Source organism: Antrostomus carolinensis, unplaced genomic scaffold, assembly GCF_000700745.2.
Source record: "Antrostomus carolinensis isolate BGI_N321 unplaced genomic scaffold, ASM70074v2 scaffold11187, whole genome shotgun sequence".
NCBI lineage: Eukaryota > Metazoa > Chordata > Aves > Caprimulgiformes > Caprimulgidae > Antrostomus > Antrostomus carolinensis.
The window spans coordinates 43,669-69,391 of NW_010329501.1; the positions used below are offsets into that span (position 1 = coordinate 43,669).

The 25,723-nt window shown below is 37.9% G+C and overlaps 1 protein-coding gene across 1 annotated transcript; it reads right to left on the reverse strand.

Annotated features, from left to right (window-relative positions):
* Positions 1 to 2,982: 2,982 nt before the first annotated feature.
* Positions 2,983 to 9,751, reverse strand: SPIC (Spi-C transcription factor). Its single transcript, XM_010172591.2, has 4 exons — positions 9,646 to 9,751; positions 7,873 to 7,985; positions 6,829 to 6,937; positions 2,983 to 3,410 (listed from the first exon to the last, which is right to left on the reverse strand). Exons 1-4 carry the CDS (start codon positions 9,749 to 9,751, stop codon positions 2,983 to 2,985), a joined length of 756 nt encoding a protein of 251 aa, XP_010170893.2.
* Between the last annotated feature and the right edge of the window lie 15,972 nt (positions 9,752 to 25,723).

The following is a 25,723-nucleotide window of genomic DNA, read 5'->3' on the forward strand; positions in this document are numbered from 1 at the left end:
ATAGGCAGATAGGTGGGCAGGCAGACCGCTCTCTGGCCCGATTTGGTTGCTGGGGCTGAGGAGAAAAGAGACAGGAGAGAGACAAAGGTGAAGTCAGCAATGGCAGCGAGGGGCCAGTTACCAAGAGTTCTGTAGATGGGATAAAGCTGCTGTCTTGGAACCTGCCTCTTGTGTTTCCTCTGAGTGCTTGGCACTGTTAAATCTTGCACCCAAGCCAGTGCAGATGGGAGGGAGGAGATGTAAGGCAGAGGCTGAGAGTGGGAGGACAGTGATGGAGGGTGAAATGTACAGGGAATTGTGTTGGGAAACAACGTGCCTTACTAGCACCCACCTCAGTTCTCTTTAGATCTCCACATGTAGCCTTGAATTTCCTGCATGGAGTTACATGGCAGGATACTGCAAATACTGAGTCTAGCAGGAGTTTGACGTCCTACATTCAGTCTTGTGTCTTGTGGTGTGGCTATGATTTTACTATGACTTTATTGCAGTACTGTACATCTTAGAAATGGATATGATCTTGGGTTAAAGATGTTGAGAAGCAGTGAATCCACCACATCTCTTGGTGTGTGGTTTTAGTGGTTAAACACTTGCACAGATAAAAACAGCTACACCTTATTTCAGACCTCAGTGAGTCTGTCAGCGCTTCAGATATTTGTCAGTCTTGTTTAAAGGCAGGTTTATGATTTAAGGCTTTTGCTTATGATTTAACCTGCCTTTGCTAGGTTAAAGTGTTGCTATCAGTCAAAAATCTTTTCTTTATGTAAGCCCAATATCAGTGCATTGCACAATTAAATATCCTTCTGTGTAGTCACAAAACTACAGCAGGAGCTTCTAAAATCTCTCCAGGTAAATTTGACTGGGGGGCTGGAAGACAGGACTACTGTTTTTGCAAATAAATTTCTTTCTAACACTGTCAGTCCCCATGGTTACTCCTGTGGCTGAAGTCTGTCTATTCCTATCCACAGATACTATGATTCCCTCATTTCTTCTCTGCCTGAATTTCCTTCAGTAGTTCTTACCCCTTGTGATCTTTTCTTTCAGCTCCTTACTGTTCTCCCAGCTGCAGCTATAACATCTCACCTGGTTACCAGTTTTACAAGAAGCAAATGCTAAAGTATATACCTAAGCTAAAAAGGTAACACAGGATCTGAATAAGTATTTATTTCCTTAACAAGTAGATGAAGCTGAGGAAAGTGAATCTAAACATATTGCTAAAGTAAGCATTTTACACAAAGCAGAATCTTAACTCAGTGTATGTTACCAGCCTTGTAAATAACATAGTGTGCAATGGATGACGGATGTGAAGTAACTAAACTCTGCAGCTTCTTGGAAAATTTATGTACATTATGACATTTGAAATGTTGTATTTGCATATGTGCTTGAATAGCGAGGCATCCCAACTGAAAGAGCTCAGTCCTTTGTAAGAGTTAAACTCTTACTGCATTCAGTACTACAGCAGGATCCAGATTCAGTTCTGTAAGACCAAAGGCATCCTTATGTATATTTTGTAGTAAAGTTTACATTTTACAAAACACTACACTCGAAATATTAAAAACACAGTTGTGATCTTCTTACTATTGCAGATGTTTACTGACTTAAAATCTGGGTCTGGTTTTAGTGCTATTTAACATGCTTCAGGTTTCGAAGAGCACGCATCTTTCATCTTACCAAAGTGTTACTCAAAACATCAAATTTTGCTTGAATGGAGTGTGTTGCATTGTGTCTATTGCATAAAATTACATCCCTGTACAAGTAAGCAAGAGTTAGAGCAAAGTGTAACTATCAAAGTCAGTGAATTTTATCAAACATATCAGGCCACCATTTATACCTCTCCACAGAAATTAATTTTGTCTTTATTAAGATCTGGGCCTTCACTCACTTGAAGCAAAATACAGAACTTGGAATTGAATGCAGTTGGATGGAACTGTTTTGGCACAACAGGCAACTTATACGATGATACAAGTTGATCAGGTAACAGAAATATTAGAAAAAGTAGAATTACAGGTATCATCCTAGTGTCAGGGCCAAGTACTCTCTTTTTACATAAATTTACATACATTCTTCCCCATAAAGATTGTGTAAAATCACTGAGTCTTAGCTGCATTCCCAGGTAGGAAAAGAGTTGGAGAAGTTAAATTGTGTTGATATGTATAAAGCTATAACTCCAAAAGAGGTTATAAATAACAAAGCTATATTTGTTAGGTGAGTACAGAACTGCTGGATCAAAGTGCAGCTTCTCATATTAGTAGGGGAAGAACTGTAAATAACTTCATGAAAAGCATAATCCTTTACTAACCCTCTCATGGTATGGTCACTTTCCCAATGAATCCACTGCCAACAGTGAAATGTGCACCTGGCAATGCTAATACCATATGTCAGGATCTGTGCTAAAATATGTTAATTTAAGTGATTAAGGATTAACAACTTGGTCAACAGGTGCACCTTCATGTGGACTCTATCATTCAGCCAGGCATTCACTCAGAGAATGTCTCTTAACAAAGAACATTGATGAATAAAGCAGACAGTAGCTTCATGCAGTTGGCAAATTTCTTCCCTTTCTAATTCTTGTGCACCCAATATATAGGGAGTGCATGAGCTATGGTACAACAGCACCTAAACTCTGATTGGAAATGTTGGAGACATGCATAAAACTTACAATGACTGTTGTCAGGATGGGATCTTTGATGTCCAATAACAGACAAAAACCTTGATCATCATCTTGGATGTACCAGCTTGAATCTGAAATAATTCCTCTGATTAACATCATGGATAATAGAACAGGCCCTACATCTGCTGGTTTTCTTCAACAGTCAATGACCATTTATCATTAACCTCAAAAGGAATAAAACTAGGACATCATTTTCAAAACCCTTCTCTTCATGTGCTTGTTGTTATCTTAAAGGAAAAGCTATGTACAGAGAAGAGTTCCTGTGCTGGAAAGTATTACTAGTTAACGAAAGCCTGTTTATGTGAAAGATATGCCTAGCTGTTAGCATGCTGTAATGCATAACCATTGTTATACATGTAATTATTGTAACTGATCCAGTCATCTGCACACTGATATTCTTGGTTAGACTGAATGTATGGATGATAAACTGCTTCTTTTCCCAAGAAGTAAGATGGAGCAAGTCTCTGTAAAACAACAGCACTGAACTGGTATGTCAGCTTCCTTCGAATTTTAATGATTTCACCTGTTCTTCCGTAATTCCTCAGTGCTCTGGCCATTTTCTGATATGTCATGATCTTGCGGTTTCCCTTTCTTTCTCCCCATAGCTCTGCAAGTTTCTCCTTGTTTTTGGAGACAAACTGGAAGACACCATTTGGCTTATCCACCCATTGAATGCAGTTTGCCATAGCTGGATCATACAGAGACTCATGGAGGTACTCAAACAGTCGAAGCTTTTTTCTACCTATTAAGAAATAAAGTACAAAAGGTCAGAACAGAACTCATACTTGTTTTAAAAGTTGAGCAGTTGTCTTTTTCCTGGAAAGAATCTTACAGGCAAAAGCATAGGTAAACCTAAATACCTCGTCACAAATTAAAAGATCAGTATAAACTATTCAATAGAAGACTAGCAACAGCAAATGGGATGATAGTTCTGAAACATGTACAGATCTGTGGTGACAGAAAGGGATTTGGTCATTAGAGTTTCAAGAGCAGGTTATTTGGGGATTATGACAAATATCTGGTGACTTGACTGCATGGTAGGTCTCAGAAGCCACTTTCAGACACATGTTGTGCAGGTGCATGGTCAAGGAACTCACTGAAAGAAATTATATCCTCAGACAGTGCAGGAGAGAGGTTCTGTAGAGCCAATCTGAATGTTTTTTAATAAATGTTTTCCCTGCTTAATCAGAACTCAAAGATTTTGCAATTACTCAATTTTGTCAGGTTTGTTTCAGGAATATTTTGTAGATGCAAGGTAGTCTCTGATATAAGAAAGGGTAAGTGGGTAAAGCAAGCAGGTTTTGAACTATAAACTTCACCTAGTCAATAAGGAGCTGGGCCTTCTCTTGTCCTGTAGTTTTCTAAAAATCTGCAAGTGTCAACTTGCGTTCCCATGCACAATAAAACAAGCTTGATACTGCAATATTTGTCAGTTAACTAAGTGCTTCTCCCTACAGACTCAGCTCTCAAACTTAAGTTTGCTCATGACACATATTTAGTTTCACATAGGTCTTGTGCATCCCTCTCTCTGAAGTACTTCTAGTTCCCTTCACCAAGCCAAGGGTGACCAAGAAGCTGCCATAAGGAGGAAGAATTGAAGATTATGAGACAAAGAGGAACATTTTGCAGAAAGGAGAGTCTATGCAGAAGAATGGCTTCCACTTTAACCAAAATGGAAACAAGCAGCTGCACCTAAAGTTCATAAAGTCTTGTCTTGAATGGCTATTTTAAACTAGGAATGGGAGAAAAATGACAGTTGCTAAGGAACACTGAGGTCAAGCCAAGACATCTGTTAGGGATGACAGTAATTCTGCATCTGGTGGTAAAGGAAAGAGGAGAGAAGTGACAGTCAGACTAGGAAGAAGAAGAGCCTGAAATCAGAGGTACTTTCCAAAAAATTAGTAAAGTTTCATTATCTAAATAAAAGTTGGCCTGTGACATATTCTACTGCAAATGCATATAGTATTAGCAAGATGAGAAGTTTAAAAGCAAACCAGTGAAGGATCCTGCCTGGTCACAGTAAACACTTCTTAGTAAGTGACTTCCTTCGGTCCTCTCCAATCCAAGTTATCCTATAAACATATGAACCTATAGTAGAACAAATAAGATCAAGGGAAAATCCACAGACTACTGCAGACTGAGTCTCTGCTGGAAAACGATAGTGTAGCCGTGTCTGCAGCAGCGTCTGATTTCATGCTATCTATCCTCTTAGTTCAGCTGTCATTTCTGCCCAAGCTTTTATTTCTAGACACATCGTCTCTAGCTGAGCTCTTGGTTTGAGAGGGCTTATTGGCTCTTAAGTGTTAATGCAGCTATGTTTCTAGAGTTCAGCTGTTATTTCCAAAGTGCTACAAAATGTGGATGCACCAGTTTGAGCTGGCTGTTAGTTCACATATCTTAGTACTGCTTCTCACTGCATAAGCTAGTGTTACTTGTTACCAGGCCCTAAGAATCACTCCAAGCTAGCAGCCTGGTGTCCACAGGTTTCTTATGTGGTCACTGGAGAGAGGCAGGTTCCTCCAGAAGGTGTTTCAGAGCATCTGCATTATATTTCTGTGCCGAATTGTCCCAAAGCAGCCTAATTCTCTCTGAGTGTGTCTAATTCAGATGCATTTCTGAAGTACCTCACCTGATGGTCTCCACTCACTGAGCCTTAGTTCAGATCATGGAATGGTCTTGACATGCATGAACCAGACTCCTTTCAGAGGAAATCTAACTTAAAGATGTTTTCCAGAAGCATATCTAAGTCACTGAAGCTTTCAAAACTTGAGGCCAGCCTAGAGATTACCCTAATTAAACCCCTGTGAAACACTTTAAACATTGACTTTGGGTCTTCTGTAGATGAAACTGAATGTTTAATCTACAGATCTATTCCTAAAGGGCCACACTACTTGCCAGTGTACAGAAAACCTCTCACGTCTCAATAAGAAGCCACATGGATTAAATTTATTTAGATATATTAAAAATAGTACCCCAAATCACAGTTTCTGACTGGAATATCACCATGGACACAAAGAAAACCCGTAAGAGGACACAAAAAACCCCATAAAAATATTCAAAAAATTCTGCAGTATGGTGTTCTGGAAAAGAGGATTGATAGTAATGTTAAAGATGAAATAAGAAATGAAGTTGAACAGAGCAATAACAAGTGAAGGTGAATTCAGATACTGATGTAAAATTCCCCAGTGCAACACTGGTAAGACTTAGAAAAGCAACATTTCTGGATTGAAAGGTTTTCACTTGCAATGGTGAATTTCAAGCACTAGAAATACAGAACTTAAAAGGAGAGACCACTCTTCCCATCATCCCAAGGAATTTGTAGTAGCGGTAGTAGCAGTAGTAGCTATTAAGCAACATAAACCACAGTGTTCAGCATCAATGGGAAGAGATGATGCCAAAAGCAGACAGCATGTGGTTAAAGTTGGGAGAAGGGGATTTCAAAAAGCAGTAAAACCAGGAAGCTACTCAAAAAGACCCCACGGTCAAAAGTAGATACAACAGCTCAGGGTGGAAGTTGTGGAAATCTCAACTAGCAGAGTCATAGAGAGGATGCTGTGTTCCAAACAAAAAATAAAGAATGAATGCAATGAACAAATTAAGTACTGTAATGAACAATGTCACCTGATATTGCTTTACAAAATCAATAACCACTCAAGTAAAGTCAACTAAAAGGAGCACAAAAATAGATATAAAAATGCACACTGGAAGTCACAAAAGCTAAGAGGTAATTTGAAAACTAAAAAATAGAAAGGTATAAAAATATTCATGCATGTGAAAAAAACTGCAAGAAAACCACTCCTTGTTGGCCCACATAACATAAAATAAGTTGTTAAAATGGATAAAGACATTATTGAGAGCTAGATTTACTTCTCTGCATCAGACTTCATCCCAGATGATTTGGAGTGAAATGTATCTTTGGTTTGTTTTTCCATCTACTAAATAACAGGAGAGAATAAGATGATAACAGATTTATCTTACCGTGTGAGATTTAGCAGATAGGAATTGAATGCTAGTGGTTGTATTCTAGTTAATATTAAATTATAACTTATTTTTTTCCTGTTAAAAGTAAAAAAATTAGGAAAAGGAGAAAGCATGATTTGCCAAGAGATTTTTTTAAAAGTAACATAATGTACGTATCAAGACATACTCTTTCTACACACCTTTCCCTGCTTTTGGCTGGCCAGCAGCTGCATGCATCACTTGGCTTTCTGGAGTATTCTGCGGCGTATGGTAGACAGTCTCATCTGCATAAAAATCCTCTGCAGTGTTCTTCAAGAATTAAGACAATGAAGAGTTACTAATAAAGTACATTCTCTAAAGGAAAAAAAAAACTTGTAGTAATTAATTGCCTGAAGCCTTCAGAATGCAACCTTTCATCATCTCACCCTGGAAAGTCTTTTCTCAGTCACAAAGGCATGCAGTGCACTGTACCTGTAACAATTTATGTCTGGTGGGAGGGACTGCCCACCAGGGGAGAAATTAAAAGGGAAAACAGAGTAATTGCCTCACTCTGGACCTTCAACCCTTCTTCTGGAAGCAGAGAAGGAAAAGTGGACTCTGTTTTCAGAGTTAGTAAAAGACAAGGGCCACCTGGACAGTAATCCCTACAGACTCTGTAGTTCCTGTGTCACGTTGTCGATGATCTGCTGGTTGAAAATTGTTTTTTGTGGAATCTCTTTACCTGAAATTATCTCCCTTGCAATATTAATTTTCCATCACTCCTGGTGGCCACACTCCCAGTGTTTTTAAGAATGACTATGGACTCTGCAGGCTGAAGCTGTGCTCAGAATCCAGATAATGCTGGTTTTTCCAGCACTCTTAAAGCAAACTACTGGAGAAGAAATCAAAGGTGTGGTACTTTCTTACAGCAGCAGAAACTATGCAGGGGTTGGAAGTTGTTCTCTGCCTATTCCTGGGTAATACAGAGAAGCTCTTTCTCTACTGTACTAGTAGTTTAGGTTTTTAGTTGTCATGTTACATGATGAACCACAAGAGTAGCACGAGAGGCAAAGAGCTAAGATGAATTCAAAAGGACACTATGAAACATGTTTTGCAAATATTTCCCAAGGCAATTTCATCTGAATCGTACCTGGCCAGGCTGAATTTCTGATAGAGTTAGCATAATGATTCGTATTAGAAAACAGAAGTGGGCAGCGATTTTTTCTTTTATGTCTGACTCTGTTACTAGTAATCAGTTCACTTACAATCACATTTCTCCAGCTGTATCCTGGGTCCTCTGTAGATGGTGCTGCAGAGTAGCTGGGACTTGCTCGGAGGTGGTGGTGATGGTTGATGACAGTCACACAATTTTTGTAACCTGAGAATTAGGAGAATGGAACAAAAACTGAGTGACTAAATGGCAGAGAGTAGAGGAAAAAACCCAGTGGCAAACAACTTAATGTGCTACTGTGTATGTTAAAAAGCACTTATCCTATGGCTACCTTCTAGATAACAAACTCTCCAGAGCCAAGATATTTCATATCAGCAGGTTATCCAACATAATCTGTACTGTTACTGCTAATCACACCCTTAGGCTGGTTTTGTTTGCCTTCATGATGAAAAGCAATATTTGTTAAGATAAAATGTCAGCTATTTTATAGTATTATGAAATAGTTTGGTTAATAGAAAGAGGAGGGCCAAACAGATCACCAAACATAATGAATGGGATAATTATAGACCACTATAATACATGTATTAGAAAGGAAAAGGGAATGTCACTCATTTCTTCTGCAGGCCATTAGTACAAGGGAAGTAATATTCTCCAATCATAAATGAAGTGAAGGAGCATCAGAGTACCTGCAGTGCCTGAAAGAACAACAAGGAAGGAACGCAAAATCTTCCAATGTTTAAAAGAAGTGAGGAAAACATAGCACAGAAGCACTCAGAATAAATTACGCACTGCAGGTGGTCAGAAGAAGGTTTTGGAGGGTATATCTATTCCAAGTGGAAATGCAAGTGCAGCTGTGGGACATACTAAACTCTGAGTTGCAAGTGTTTAAAATCTCTCTCCACAAGCCCTAAAAACAGATACAGGCAAGAACATTGCAAGAATTGTATATAGTGGCTCCTTCAGCAGGTGTAAATTACCAATGCAACGGAGCAAGAATTTATTAACAACAGCTGAAAATATGGCCCAATGGGTCTTATTTACATTTCAGTACACAATAGATAGATAATATGTAAATAAACTTCCTCAGATGAAATGCATTCCACACAGAAGACAGTAGATATTTTGTTTTGGACTTAGAGGGTTTGTGATGTAGAGTCCTATTTTCCCTTCCTTCTATTTCTATTTACAAGGTAAAACCACCAAACACAGGATTCACATTTTATAGTAATTAAATTGCCAAAACATTGCCTGAACTAGAACCATTTACAGCTTGCCTGTATTTTAAGTTTTGTAAAGTAGGAAATTCTTGAAGCCAAGAAAAACGCTTTTCTACTAATTACCCAGACTCAAACTATAATTTATGCATAAAAATATTTAAAATTTATATTTTAAAGTTAAAAAAAAAGAGTGGAAATTTATTTTACCTGTTGGATTCTTGGCCTTTTCTTTCTTTCTTTCTTTTTTTTTTTTTTTTTCCACTGGAATTCATTATTACATGAGTTTAGGCACAGCATAACAGAAGGGCATTTTCAAATAAAACATTAAAACTGGAAAATGGCTGTGGCACTAGGGTCATATATCCTCTGATTATAGGAAATTTGAGCTCAATGCACCAAGGCTAGTGCCAGTGAGTGTCAAACAGTTTCCCTGCACTGTGACATAAAAGATGCATGCCACACTGGGCAGTGCTAATGGAGGGGTGAAAACTCTCCAAATATTCTTCCCCCCTTTCCATCCTCCCAACATACCCCTCTGCTGTCCATTAATCCACCTCTGGGAAGTAACTCTCTCACCTGTGTTCTTCAAGATGTACTTTTCTGTAAAAATACAAAGCGGTAAATGAAATGGAATAATGGTCTTTTTTTACCTGGTGAATACTGCATTTCTCTGTCAGAGTGCTGCTGAAGTACTTCTAGCGCATCTTCGAAAGCTTGGCCCAGTACGTCTTGGTCAGGAAAACTCTGCAAGAACATTTTTCTGTCAGGAGCCAGAAAAGACCAGGCTGGTTCTTTCAACATTGTCAGTCAGATAATCCCAAATAAATACAATTATTATATAGAAAATACATCCTCTTGGAATATGTATTTTGCAGGCACTGAGGCATTACCATAATCGTTTACTATAATGAGAAAGTTCTCACTCCTTTGAGAAGTCTCTTTGAGGTCAGTGGGACAACTCACACGGGTAACATTATTCATTCGTGCACATGTTTCAAGGTTCATTTCCTTCATTTGCAGCAGAAGTTTACATAAAGGGTGTAACTGCTGTTGGAGTGTTTTATAATGTTTACTACAGAGGTCTGTATCACTTGTGTAACATGATTTATGAAGCCAAAGTTATCATTCAATAACATTGATATGACAAAATTATTGTGTACAAGTTATGAAGTAATTACACAGAGAAAATTCTATACTATGCCAGTAGAGGAAACCAAGTGTGGGTGTCCAGAAAACTGTTTACTGTCATTTTAAAACAACTTGTTCTAAAAAGCTAAAAAAATCCTGCAAAATCTGAATTTGCCCAAGTTTTCTGTAGCATATTTGAAGCACTCAATAATGAAAGAGAATAAAGGCATTGTACACTTACCATCATTTAGATATCAAAACTTGAGTCCTGTTTAAAATAAACAATGTTTTTAAATTGTACATTTCAAAATAAACAATAATTCTCCCAGTATAAATAAAATTAATGAAATTAAATAAATCCACATTATTTCCAGTGATGGAATAAAATATATTTAATAATACATATAAAAGTAATTTATTATTAGAAAGTTGTATTTTAATGTAATTAAATAATTGCAACATTGCATTTTGAGGGGTTTTAAATGCATACTATTTTTCATTACTAAAGTTTCTAGTTTCATCAATGTTGTAATTTTTAAAACAAACTTAGGGTTTTTTCCACAATGAAGATTAACATATGGCTGTATATGAATACACATAAACTCTCAGACTAATTGTGAGTTCTAGAAGCAAATTTGATTGTTTAATAAACAGTGAAAATAGACACATTTTCAGTCAGTTTAACATGGACTATACTTCATATACAGCATTACTCAGAAACAATTCCTTAGTACCTGTTTTTTATTTGTTACAGATTTACTTGTTACAGATAATAATGATCAGGTTTTGTTGCCTTGCAAATTTTTTTCCTGTTCTCATTTACATTTTTATTTCAAAATTGCAACAATAATAATAATAATTGTAACAATAATAATAATATATTCATCAGTATTTTACTCATTAAAGGTTTGATTATAATCTATTGAAAATAGTGGAAATTTTGTCAGTGATTTCAGCGATGCAAGATTGATGTCTCTGTGATGTTTTAAAATGCAAAGAAGAGACAAGATACATAAATATAAATAAGAAATAACTTTATCCAAGACTCACAATGAATGTTCTAATCTGGTAACTGTGCCTCAGATAAGTATGTTATAAAGTACTGTCAAAACTTGTAAAAGTTTTTTTAAATCCTGATGACCAAGCACACACGGTGAAATCCTGGAGATTCAGTAAATTGACCTTACTAAATTTGATGGGATTTTCCTCTTTGACTTCAGTTCAGCAAGTATTTTGATAAACTGTTCTAATTTTACTCTAAAATGAGAATGGGCCACGTTAATCCTTTAGTTGCAATGCTCGCCACAGATTCTAGGGGTACAGAGCTGTAGAAATTAAAGATATTAATCTCCTTTGTAAAGATACTCACATAGTGCTCCGCTAATTTTAAGTAGTTCACTTTCCACAAATTGCTTTTGTCTAACTCAAGCTCCAAACCGATACTTGGCAACCTTGACAGAACAGCTACAGTCACTGTTGATGCCTTTCAAAGCCTAAAAAGATTCAAGTAGCAGCAACGTACTGTTGAACAGTCATACCATTTAGGTAGCCGAATTCATACCAAAAAAGAAAAAGTCACACCTGAAGTAAGTTAAAAAAAAAAAAATCAGAACACTTACCTAGAATTTAAACTCCGCATGCAACACAAGAATCTGTGTCTGGTTTCACAAATAAATGAAAGACTGAGTTCCCGCAGCAATGGGCTGGCAAAGGGGCTGCATTAAATAGCTGATTTTAGGGAAGTGTTTTGGCTAGGGATTTTTTTGAGAGTAAAGGTATAGTACATTGCTAGCATGGCCCTTCATTCTGCACAAAAGAAGGGTGATTTATACTGATAGAAAATAAAATTAAATGTTTCAAGTATTGCCCAAGACAGGCAGATTCTAGCCGTGGGGAGAGATTCCTTTTGGCTATGTCAGATTTTAACAAATCGTCACTGGTATGATATGTCTAGGGCAAAATCCTACATCCTTCATCTGTCCCATATAGACTGCAGTGCGCCTTGAGGTTTTATCTGAACCTCCTGCTTAGCTCAGTGTAAGAAGCAGATCAAACTAGACCCTAAAATAAGAGTCTGAGGGAATTTCAGAGCTCTGCTTCAAAGCTCATGTTTGTAGCTCAGGTCCAACTCTAAAGCATTTACTAAAGCATTTAATACAGATTCAGACAAGCTGATTTGCCACATGCTTTCTGAGCAGCTACAAGCCATGATGTTGTGATGTTGCATCCTACAGGCTGAGAATTCTCCATGTTTTTCAGTACAAAACTTCTTAATGCTGACACAATCTATCCTGTGCAGCTCTTTGCAGCCAAGTCTTTCAGAGGCATGTTTTACAAAATTTTCTCAGCATTTTCCATGAAAGTGCTGTAAAATAGTAATTGCCTCTTACAATATTTATCTCTACTCCCTGAACCAACAACTGTAGTGAAGAACTAGCCTGGCTATGAATGCTGAGTGGTAGCAACCCGAAGCCAATGTTAGGATCAACCATTTTCTGCTGGTTTCAGACGCAAGCTGCCTTTCAAAATTTGCACCACAAAATTTTAGAACTTTTTTTTTTTTTTTTCAGTAAAATACATTAATACATGTATGCAGTTTGTAGCACTTCTCTAGTATAAGTTGGGCTTATAAAGGAAAATTAACTGGCAACTGTGCTTTTAAAACATCAAAATGTGACTCAGCATGGATTTCAGACCAAAATACGATTACATAATTAACTTCCTTTCCACATACAGTTAACTTTATTTTGCAACATGGAAAAGCATAGATTTCATGCTTCAGTTCTTTCCTGAAGTAGAAGTATATATCGGAATTAAAATTATGAATGAGCTTCAAGATCTGTCCCGGGTTCTTTCCTGATAAATGATGTGCTAATAGGCCCTATGATGATGCAATCTGACCTGCCTATGCCTACAACTCTACCTGAAACTGGGCAGTTGCTGTTCTGCACTCCTGTGCTCTCCACTTATCACAGCCATGAAACTGCAGGGGTGGCCCCTGGGGAAGAGGTTAGAGCTGTCTGATTCTGGTCATAGTCAATTCCAGCTGGCTCTGCAACACACCCACCATGTGCCAAAGCAGAGCCCATCAGCCACTTGTGTGGCCCCTCTGTGATAACACACTGAGGAAAGGGCAGAAAATGCCAAAGCTGAGGAGACAAACCTGTGAGGGAACACCATAAGGGACAAGGAGTGTACAAGGGGACAAGGAAAGAAACAAGGGAATGAAGGCACAACAAAGTCAGAGGAGTTGGAGGTGTTCCATGACTGAGTGGGCACATCCGCAAAGGGACTGTGGCCCACAGAGGGCCCACGTTGGAGCAGAGGAAACAATTAAGAAGGAAGCAGCAGCAGAAGAAAAGGGTGAGAAACAGGAGAGGCAGAGAGAAACTGCTACATCCTGACCCCAGTCCCTTGTGCCACCCATCACCTCACCAAAGGGACTGAGAGCAACCTGGAGAGATAACAAGACGGGAGGAGATGTGTCTGGAGTGCAGTTGAGCCTGGGAAAGGGGAAGGAAAGATGTTTCAGTGTTTGTCTTCTTTGCTTCCCAGTACCCAAACTGGCAACTAAATATATTATGGCAATAAATTAAGTTAAATTCCCAAAGCGTGTGAGCAGCTGTGTGGGTGTGTGGCTGCTGGCCAGGCCCAACACACCCCGGTAGTAAAAGAGGGTGAAGGTTGAGAGATTAAAGCTAATGGCTTTAACACCATTAAAATGATCAATCTTCCTAAATCAAATTGCTCAATCAGAATGTTCTCATTTCAAACAAGAGGCTACATCATAAGGCAGATCAGCAAAAGTTTTGTTTTCAGAGGAAAAGGGAAGGTGTCATACATAGCACAGACACACAGCATGAAAACAAGAGCAAATGCTGTTTCAATAGGGTAGATTTAAACTCTGTAACCTATTCGTACGTTGCATCTTTGGCCTGTCACAAGCTCAGAGCAAGAGCTCAGGCTACCTCCCTGGGAAGCCTGTAAGGGTTCGGAAGAGGCAGAGTAAAGTACAGCTCAGGACTAAGCATCCACTAACACTGACTGCCCACTTCCCAACAAATCACTGTACAGTCAAGGCAGGCAGCATGTTGGCCTCTGACAAGAAATGTTATCACAGAAGAAAGTCTGCTTTGATTTTTGCATTGCATGAGAAGATAGATTCCAGTTACAAGCCTGAGAAAGAGAACTTACTATTCACATTTTAAGGTCTCAAACAGTTGATGTTCCCAATATAAAAATTTGAATATCAATTAGAAACCACAGGATGAAACTCCTCCTTCTTCCATGTTTCAAAAATAAACTTCCATTAAAAAATGATTGTTTAAGTTTTTTTTTTGTTTAAGGACTTTCTTTCATCCTTGCTTGGCACTCAAAGCTAGTTCGTAGTAATGGTAAAAGCATTTTCCCCTCTCTCTGAATAAAAGACAGAACTAAATAATGTATTACAGACCTTGTCAAAGGGCTCGAGAAAGCATAAAGACTCCCGCATGAGGCATTGTTTAAATGTAGAATAAAAAACAGTCTCTCCCTTCCTAAAAGAATGTAAAACTTTAAATGGTGAGTTTTCTCACCAGGCATTTGCAGCTTTCTCTCTCTTTTTTTTTTTTCCAGTGTCAGGCAATTTGTAACTGCCCAAATAACACAGATAGACCATTCACAATAGAAGGCACTTATTAGAAAAACAAACAAACAACTGGTTGTAGAAATGATCCTGTTGCAGGGAGTCACTTGCCCATACAGAACAGACTGCCTACCGGCTCAACCATCTTCAGAAATCAGAAATTGGTGAATGTGACAGCCACAGAGCTTCTGTGCTTACATAGATGTTCTGGCCCTTGGCAGACCCCTTCGCCACCCCTCTGCTGGCCATGTAGCTCTGTAATAATCTTTGTCATGAATCCTCGTGGGTGTAGGTTCATGATAATTACACAACTACAGATGTTGTCTCCCTGAAAGTGGAAGGCTTGAGAGATCACATGTCTGTGCTCACCTCCTGAGTCTAACCATGGTGACCAGCAAACTTTCAAATCTCTGCCATTATGCTGCTTCTGGTCCTCTCCATTCAAGGTTCAAAAGAAATTGGGAATTTTCTTACAGCAAGGATGTCACTTTTTCTCTACACAGCAAGAACAGGGATGAAGACATGGAGAGCTCTTTTCTTTTACATGTAGAATGCAGGGATAATCCAGACATGAGTATTTCGGAGTGAATCAGTCTGCAATCTGAACTTCAAATTAGTGGGCTCAGAAAATGCCTGAATTCACATTCCCAGCCCCAGAATACAATGAAAACTCTCCTAAAAAACCCCCAAACATCAAACAAACACAAAAAGGAAATAAATGCTGCTTAGTACCAGACTAAGTGCTATTGTTTAGCATTATTTTAGCCAGATAATTTAGTGTAGAATGCATACAGAAAAAAACCTCAAAGGGAACATAAAAGCACAATTATGGCAACATATCATATAAGCAAATCAGACGATGAAACTGGGTCTAACAATTCCATTTGTGTTGGGAGACTTCAGTCTATGCATTTCAACAAACACAATCGTTTATTCAAATACCAGAAGATGAGGATATATCACAAGTTCAAACTCTTCACTAGCTTTGCAAATCATTCTATAAATGGTGAACTCTCTGCAATGAAAAATATAGACTTCTATTGTAATTGGTGGAGTTATAGTATCGGTTCCTTAGCTGACAGAAATTGGTATGGAGCCACCAAAGCCAAAAGATCACTGATGATTTGTACAAGCAGAGGTTCTGGCTCAGAGTTGACACTAGTATTATTTTCAGTACAGTAAGTACAAACTTCCTGTGTCAGCACTAATGTTGCACATTCTTCCCTGACTTCCTGATTTGTTTTCTATCTTTGGCTGCCTTATAAAGCATTACAGTTGGTTAAACAGAAAGAGTGGCATTTTTGCATTTTAAGCCCTATAAGAGCTCTTTATAGTTACTTACATGGCACCATTTTTTTAAAAGAGCTTTGTCCAACCATTATCTCCAAATACATCTTATGTATGAAGCTTTTCCTCTTCTTAAGGAAGAAAAAAGATATTGAAAATATTTTTTAATTGAATTTTAAGTCTAAAATGAGAGATTATCTCAATCAAACTAATTTCCTTACTGTTGAATATGAAATCTTTGCATATCACATTGGGATTTCCACTTCAGAATCATGTTTTTCATTTAAATTATTTTGCTTTTAAAACTCTATAATCCTTTTAGAGTTTATAATTTTCTGGACTTCATAGGTCAAAAAAAAAACCCAACAAAAAAAAACCAAACCCCAAACCCTTGCTATTTCTTAAAAAGATACTCTCTACTTTTAGACTATTTCAGAAATACATACATATGGTTATCTTAATATAAAGGATATAAATGGAACTACTGATATGTTTCAATCTTAATGTGTTTCTGCTTTAAGAACTTATGATCCAATCTTAAAAGGTAAATTTACTTGGCTCATTTTAACTCTGTAACATACCACTCGGAACCATCAAATAATTACAGTCATAAAATTAAGTATTTGAATAAACCATCACAGAGGCTTGGTCTAAACATTTAATCACCTCTTCTAGGAACTAAAAAGAGAAGTGCAGCATGAAGGCTGAAGCTGCATGAGTGGACAGATCAGCTCTTCAATGGAAAACCCACATCTAAAGCCCCTACTTTACAACTCAACCCAATATATTGGTCCAGTTGTCCGTGCCAGCAGGTCTTCTCAGGAAGCTTCTTCTTTGGCTCCACATAACCAAAGGAAGTGACTTTCTGCTGGGAAGCCCCGTGAAGACAGAAAACCAGAAACCACAACAGAAGCACAAGGAACTAATAACAAAAAGTTCACTGGGGGGAAAAGAAATCGTAACGAAAAGAAGATTTTAAAGGGAAATATTAAATAATTACTTTGATTAATGTACAGGTATAATGAGTATTCCCTTAAATATCAGGGCAGCTAAAACACCTACAAGTCAATAATACTTCAGTGGAAATCTACCAGAGCAAGACAGGAATAATAATAAGAGAGAATTTCATGAAAATAGCAGTGGGTAAAGCAAAGACTGTCATTAGGAGGTGAGCCTAATAAAGGGTAAAATTGGAAGTATTTTACTTAAAAAGAAAGCATATATAAAGCATAACACAGTATTTTAATAGCCCTTAATGGTGAAACTTGGGAAGCCAAATAAGAACTAATCATTTTCCAAGTAACTGAGCCATTTGTGGAAGAAACATGCCTTCAGATTCAAGGGGCATTTAGATCATTCAGGATTAATTTAATAAATACCCCATTTCAACCTCATTCCTTCTAAATCATAAAGCTCAGATTTGAAAAGTGTTAAGACTAGGTGACAAAGCCTTTTGAACTCCAAAGAATAGAAGGAAGCAATTGTGTCTATTTTGGAAAAGCTGAAAAGACAGGCATATCATAGCTACTGTAGCATCTGCACTGCATAGACCTATGGCCAGGTCAATAAAAAGCAGACTTTACAATTTAGGTACTGAAATATGTACACTTTTATTGTCTCCAGAACACAATATGTTACTCTCCTCTGAAGCTTTTAGAGGCAGTTTTCTGTCTCCAAATTGAATCAGCAGCCGCAGCACCATGCAGGAAATAAAAGCACTTTATCTAGTGAGCAAGAAACAAGGTGTCTAAAATCCCAGCCCCTTCTGTCCTTTTAGAGCCCCACTGGAGAACAGGGCACGGTGTGCATGCTGGCTGATCCATCACAGTACTGCTCTGAAGAGTAATGATGTGGGTTCAGTTGCCTCCTTGGCTTCAGAAGTTTAACCTCCCATTCCCCATCATTCAGGAGAAGACCCTGAATAGTAGACCTTTCTGTCAAATTCAGGCTATGGCACTTCTACACCTTGAAGCTGTGCCTCAGTGGGACATCTAAATTTGAATCTCCATTAACTATTGAAAAAGGCTGTTTCCAAATCTCTTATTTCCATAGCAAGCATTCATGCCACTAAACCACAACACTAAAAAAAGACAGCTCCACATTTTAAAACAGTGTCTGAAATCATATTAGGTGAAAAGCCTGTTTGATAGCATTAGGAATGATCTAGAAACAACTGCCAGCTTGGACAATGCAGGGGAACCTCAAACAGGAGAAAGTGCAGCATCTGGATCCTGGGTAGAATTAGGAAGAAGGAAGGCACTGATCTAGTCAGATTGAGTCATTTTTAGATATGCATAAAAGCAGCATCTTCTTCAACATGGAAAAAAGATAGAGAGGGAATGGCAGAAATCTATTAAATCAGTATTAACTTAGAGAATATAAATAAAGATTATTACAGTTCTAAAACAGTCCTTGTATTAGAAGGGACACTAAAGGACACCACAGGAGGCAAGTGCACAACCAGCAAAGGATACTGTACTTCACATGGCAAATCGTTAAGTTACAGAAGATACCAGTTATCTACAGGATGATGCCGAAACTAAGAGATAATACCTTTTTGAAAATAAATTGGAGGAATATCTACTAGGGCTATTAAATACGAAGATATTATTGAATTCCTTAAGCTTCAAATCTTTGGTGAATGCCAGGATGTCTGCACATGGTGACCCCTTAAGGTGTTTTTGTGTTACATTCAGATCTTGAATAATCTAGAAAACTTCAAAGGCAACTGGAGAAGTGCTAATGAAATTAAATGCTCACAGAGTTAGGCAACTGCAGAACAGTGCTTTCTAGCTTGATTTGGGTAAGAGTGCAAAACTTCCTGATGATAATCCTTCCAGGTAAAGCCTAGAAACAAATCTGAGGGGGTGGCTATTTGACAAAAGGAGATATTCTCAGAATATATACATGCATTCTAAGAAACCCGATAAAAGCATGTAATAGTATGGTTGCTGTGCAAGGTTTTGGAATTGTTGGTGGACTCATTCTGGTTCAAAAAACCAGAGTATGTAGGGGATGCAAAATGTGTTCTACTTTAGCTGTGAGCTGGGGGGAGGCAGCATTTAAGAACAAGGCTTAAGAAGACAGGAACAGCTGAAACGACTCTGACCAAAATTCCATCCAGCTCAGTATCTTGTCTCTGTTGCTCACGCTGGATGCTTAAGGAAGCACATAAGAACAGGAGAAGCATGGAGACCCAGTTTCCAGTGATCAATTGCACACAGACCTCCCTGTGGCTAACATGTTTTCTTCCATGAATTTCTTATTCTAACATTTTTTGTGAAAAAAGCAGAATAACCACTGATAGCTATTATCAAGTCTCAGAATAGGTTGACTGTAAAGGACCTGCGCCAAGATTTTCGATACAATTATGTTAGTTATCACAAAACAGACGTAATTGGAAAAAAAAAGAACAGAGATTTAAAGGAAAAGGAAAATAAGGTCTTAGAAACTCTGTAGCAGATGAAAAAAAGTAATTAAAAGACCTATAGCAGACTTACACAGAAAAGAATAGTATAAATATAATGTAATCCTAACATTTTTAACACAAGATACATACCAGGTTCAGGCAGACAGACCACGTAAGCATCTCTTGAAGGACCACATCTGTAGTTGTTGAACAAGAAGAAAAATCAACATCTATTATGAAGCAGGCCCTAAGCTGTCTTTAAATCCTCTCTAAATTACCAGCAATGGAAAAATAATGCCCATAACAAAAAGCGGTGGAAGAAAATCATGGGGCCAGCCTGGGATTCCTAAGTCTGTTGAGCTAGAGAATAGAAATAAAGAGTGCACTATTAATGAAAATACTGATATTACCCATTATAAGAATACAAGGTGCTTTTTTCATTATAGGAATACATGGTGACCTTTACCTTAAATTAAATTCAGCTCTCTACAGGATACTAGTATAAGGCCCATGAAGTGTATGTATTTCATTTATAAATTTAAAAAAGTCCAAAATAGTATAAGAAACTATAAAAGAAATAAATTTCCACTTAAAATGGGAGGAAAATATTTTTAACACAATGAGTTTTCTACACCACCTTTCATGGAAATATGCAATTTCCTCAGAAGACTGAGAACTAGAAAAGTAAACTGTATGTTGGCATTTATCTCCTAAAAACTGAAAAAAGAAATCAGTTTGGGCTTTCAACCAAAAGATTAAATGTTCCACAAGAATTTTCTTCCAGATATTTCTGCTGCAGGTACCTTTGTGTTAAATAATTATAAATAGGATACTCTGACAGGCTGACCAAAATTCCACAATGTGCAACAGGAAGGCAAACTGCCCTTCCCAGGCAGATGTATCACAAAGTGAATACGCTCCTGTTTTTTCTATTAAGGTAAAATGTGGGATCACATTTTGACATCGTCCCCATGAAAGTTATTACCATACTACATGACTGGTATCACAAAGTTAAGAAAATGTTTAAGCATGCAACCACCAAAAGCATAGCAGTTTGCACATCTGCCAAAATGTCCATTTTCAGGGACAGACATCTACATTAAGTACTACCAGGGAGTTGGACAGGTATTTCCTACACAGGGCTGAGATGGAAAAAGTAGAGTAGTGAAGACTTGCAAACAGGTCATCTGAAAGGAAGGAAGCTGTATGATTGGGAGGAAGAAAGTAATAAATAGTTGTGAGAGGTAACCAGTTGATCTAGTTCAGCTGAAGACATGAAAATATGCCTGATCTTATAGCCAAATGTTCTGAATAGAAGTAGTTAAACTACAAAAGCTATTTAAAGCCATTCCTGGTGTTATAATTGTCATATTGCTAAAATCCCCAGCACATTTTCTCTTTATTGAAAGAATAGAATGAGGTCAGATTTCTGCCAGAATTCTAGATAAAATAAATACATTTTAAGGAACTGCAGAACAGTAAAGGAAATTATTTAAAATAGAATTCCTCTCACTACTATACTCTGAGGTGACTGAAAACAGCTGTCCCAAATAATGGGGTTTTATGCTTTGGTGAGGCAAACATTATGTGGGCATAAAGTGCTATGACTAGCAAATAAATGCTTCCTATATTATCAGGGAAGTGCTGAAGAAGCACTTAGGCTTTGGGGATTTTTACAAACTGATATTAAAGAAATCCTGTTTCTTTACAGTAGGGTAGGAGGCATGTCAGTAATACTGTTTCCTGGCATGGAATTTTTCTGAAAGATAATTTTCTAAAGCTGAGTGGTTTTTGGTTTTAAATTTCAAATGAAACTGTCTTTTTGCAGTGGCTTCTATTTGGACACACTCTTTTCAATTTATTTTTGAGGTAAAAGAAATGGTAAAATCTAACAAGTATCTTGTCTGTGGGGTTTTTTTCCTGCATTCCACTGGGTAAATGGCTAGAAAAGTGAAATATAAAGGGAAAAGCTATAAGTTAAGATAAAAAATTAGGAATTTTTTTGGTCATGTTGCCATTCCCACTTCTATTCATCAGCCATAGAAGCCCAGAGAAACAAATAAACACTTTAAAATCTAATTCCTTTAAGAGAGACCTACAACAGAAGAAGGCTAGATGCCTATATTTTGAATTATCATTTAATTCAGCAAAGAAGCAAGAGATATGACAGTTACACCACACCTTAGCCTTACATATGTCCTGTAAATATTTTCCATGGAATTCCCCCAACCTACGTCTACAACATGATCTCAGTGAGTCTAGCTCACTCGAGTTTTCTAGAATATATCCCATAAAGTTAGGTACAAAAGAAACATGAAAAAACATGAAGTGAATTGGGAAGTGGAATCATGGGTTTAAAAGCTAAGGCTTCTAGTTGCCTGTTTTATGAAATTGTTACTAAGCTGTTGATCAGCTAACTGCTTAATAAAGTGATATACAAGAGTCTATAATAAAGATATGAGAGGTTTAATTTAAAGTGACTTCTTTAAAAATCAGTTCAAACGTATTCAGAGCTAGGGACTCAGCTCCAGAAAAGGTTCAGATGTGGTCTTAAGCTCATGCCTAATCAGAAGCACACTTTAACTTAAAGCTAAGTATGTGCTTAACATGCCCAGACAAGTTGAGCTCCTGATTACTGCATGGTAAGAGGTGATGCCTTGTATTTTAATAGCTCTCCAAAAAGATGTCTGATACCTTACAGAAACAAATATAAATAGGATTCCAGAGAAGGTAGCTTGCAAGTTACATCATTAACATGATGCAGCAAGGGAAAATGAAACACATTCTACATTAATCTTCAAATTAAATAACATTTTTTACCTGTGTCTGCTGTACTTTTCTCCTTTTAAGTGAAGCTCAACATTATCTGTGCAAAATATATTTTGGAGGCTTGAACAGCTTTTAGATTCAGGGACTACAGAGCCTACTCAGTTAAATTAAGCACAACAGAAACGTTACATATTTCATACACACAGCCTAAGAGATCAAGCTTTACTCATCCCATGTCAGGAAGTTATAACAACATGGGGCATGACCTGTAATTCTTGCCTGCTTTCAAGGTTGATTCTAAACACATGTTGAGGAAGGTCCGTAAATGCAAATCATTACAGAAATAACATGGTAGATGCCAGGTTTTTATGACACTTTGTGCCTTATATTTAATGGTGTTAGCTGAAATACATAGTAAGCAGAACTGCATTGTCCTTAAAAACATCTTCAGGACTGTTTAGTTATGCTATTCATTAGACACAGAAAATCTCACAGATGTGGTATGGTTTTTGTTGGGGACGTGTTTTTCTGTTCCATAAAGACTCATCTGAATTGAGATTATATTGCAAACCACTGCAGTTCTTTACCCATACTCAATGAACTTTTGTACTTCAGCATCTGAAGCCAGAGGACCCTGGGCAGTGGAGTGTGCTTTGCTCCTTCCCAGCTTCTTCCCAGGCACAGGACTGAGCATGCACTGTTCCACCAGCACATGCTGTGAACAAGAGCTGCAGGGGCCCTGTAGTGCTTACAGGACTTGCCCTCTAACTGAAGCTTTGTACCAGGACATGACTGAGCACTAGCAGTGCGAGAACTGACTTTTTCCTGCTCTTTCAGATCAATGTTTTCTTCTGTTGCCGCCTGGACAGCACTGAAACTTCATGGGACATAAGGAACTGCAGAACAGTAAAGGAAATTATTTAAAATAGAATTCCTCTCACTACTATACTCTGAGGTGACTGAAAACAGCTGTCCCAAATAATGGGGTTTTATGCTTTGGTGAGGCAAACATTATGTGGGCATAAAGTGCTATGACTAGCAAATAAATGCTTCCTATATTATCAGGGAAGTGCTGAAGAAGCACTTAGGCTTTGGGGATTTTTACAAACTGATATTAAAGAAATCCTGTTTCTTTACAGTAGGGTAGGAGGCATGTCAGTAATACTGTTTCCTGGCATGGAATTTTTCTGAAAGATAATTTTCTAAAGCTGAGTGGTTTTTGGTTTTAAATTTCAAATGAAACTGTCTTTTTGCAGTGGCTTCTATTTGGACACACTCTTTTCAATTTATTTTTGAGGTAAAAGAAATGGTAAAATCTAACAAGTATCTTGTCTGTGGGGTTTTTTTCCTGCATTCCACTGGGTAAATGGCTAGAAAAGTGAAATATAAAGGGAACTCCCAAGATGACAGTGGAGCCCAAGACTTCACCTGGACACAGGTGCTGCAACAAATGTTGGTGAAATTCTCTGTTGAAGTAGGAAGATCACAACCTGCTATCGTCATTGGCTGAGCAGTTAGCTAAAATGGTGGAGATACAGCTGGCAGACCAAAGGAGTTATTCATCAGCCATAGAAGCCCAGAGAAACAAATAAACACTTTAAAATCTAATTCCTTTAAGAGAGACCTACAACAGAAGAAGGCTAGATGCCTATATTTTGAATTATCATTTAATTCAGCAAAGAAGCAAGAGATATGACAGTTACACCACACCTTAGCCTTACATATGTCCTGTAAATATTTTCCATGGAATTCCCCCAACCTACGTCTACAACATGATCTCAGTGAGTCTAGCTCACTCGAGTTTTCTAGAATATATCCCATAAAGTTAGGTACAAAAGAAACATGAAAAAACATGAAGTGAATTGGGAAGTGGAATCATGGGTTTAAAAGCTAAGGCTTCTAGTTGCCTGTTTTATGAAATTGTTACTAAGCTGTTGGTCAGCTAACTGCTTAATAAAGTGATATACAAGAGTCTATAATAAAGATATGAGAGGTTTAATTTAAAGTGACTTCTTTAAAAATCAGTTCAAACGTATTCAGAGCTAGGGACTCAGCTCCAGAAAAGGTTCAGATGTGGTCTTAAGCTCATGCCTAATCAGAAGCACACTTTAACTTAAAGCTAAGTATGTGCTTAACATGCCCAGACAAGTTGAGCTCCTGATTACTGCATGGTAAGAGGTGATGCCTTGTATTTTAATAGCTCTCCAAAAAGATGTCTGATACCTTACAGAAACAAATATAAATAGGATTCCAGAGAAGGTAGCTTGCAAGTTACATCATTAACATGATGCAGCAAGGGAAAATGAAACACATTCTACATTAATCTTCAAATTAAATAACATTTTTTACCTGTGTCTGCTGTACTTTTCTCCTTTTAAGTGAAGCTCAACATTATCTGTGCAAAATATATTTTGGAGGCTTGAACAACTTTTAGATTCAGGGACTATAGAGCCTACTCAGTTAAATTAAGCACAACAGAAACGTTACATATTTCATACACACAGCCTAAGAGATCAAGCTTTACTCATCCCATGTCAGGAAGTTATAACAACATGGGGCATGACCTGTAATTCTTGCCTGCTTTCAAGGTTGATTCTAAACACATGTTGAGGAAGGTCCGTAAATGCAAATCATTACAGAAATAACATGGTAGATGCCAGGTTTTTATGACACTTTGTGCCTTATATTTAATAGTGTTAGCTGAAATGCACAGTAAGCAGAACTGCATTGTCCTTAAAAACATCTTCAGGACTGTTTAGTTATGCTATTCATTAGACACAGAAAATCTCACAGATGTGGTATGGTTTTTGTTGGGGACGTGTTTTTCTGTTCCATAAAGACTCATCTGAATTGAGATTATATTGCAAACCACTGCAGTTCTTTACCCATACTCAATGAACTTTTGTACTTCAGCATCTGAAGCCAGAGGACCCTGGGCAGTGGAGTGTGCTTTGCTCCTTCCCAGCTTCTTCCCAGGCACAGGACTGAGCATGCACTGTTCCACCAGCACATGCTGTGAACAAGAGCTGCAGGGGCCCTGTAGTGCTTACAGGACTTGCCCTCTAACTGAAGCTTTGTACCAGGACACGACTGAGCACTAGCAGTGCGAGAACTGACTTTTTCATGCTCTTTCAGATCAATGTTTTCTTCTGTTGCCGCCTGGACAGCACTGAAACTTCATGGGACAAGTAGTGTTTGAATGGAATACAGTCACACGAAGGGCTGAATCTGGGAGGAAGCAGGACCAGAGACTGCTATGCAGGACTCCAGGGGAGGTATAAGAAAGAAACTGCCATTGGTAATTAGAAGAGCAGAAGATGCTGGGAGCTGGAGGTCATTGGATATGAAAGGTGTTTGCACAGACACTGGATCTGAATGCCAGTGTGCTCAGTGGAATGGTGGGGAGAGGTGCCAGAAAGTGATTTGACCAGGATTTGAGAAGAGTGGAACCTATCTGGCAAGAAGAGAAAAGGAAGGCTAAGATTTGTAAAAGAATCTGGACTAATTTTGT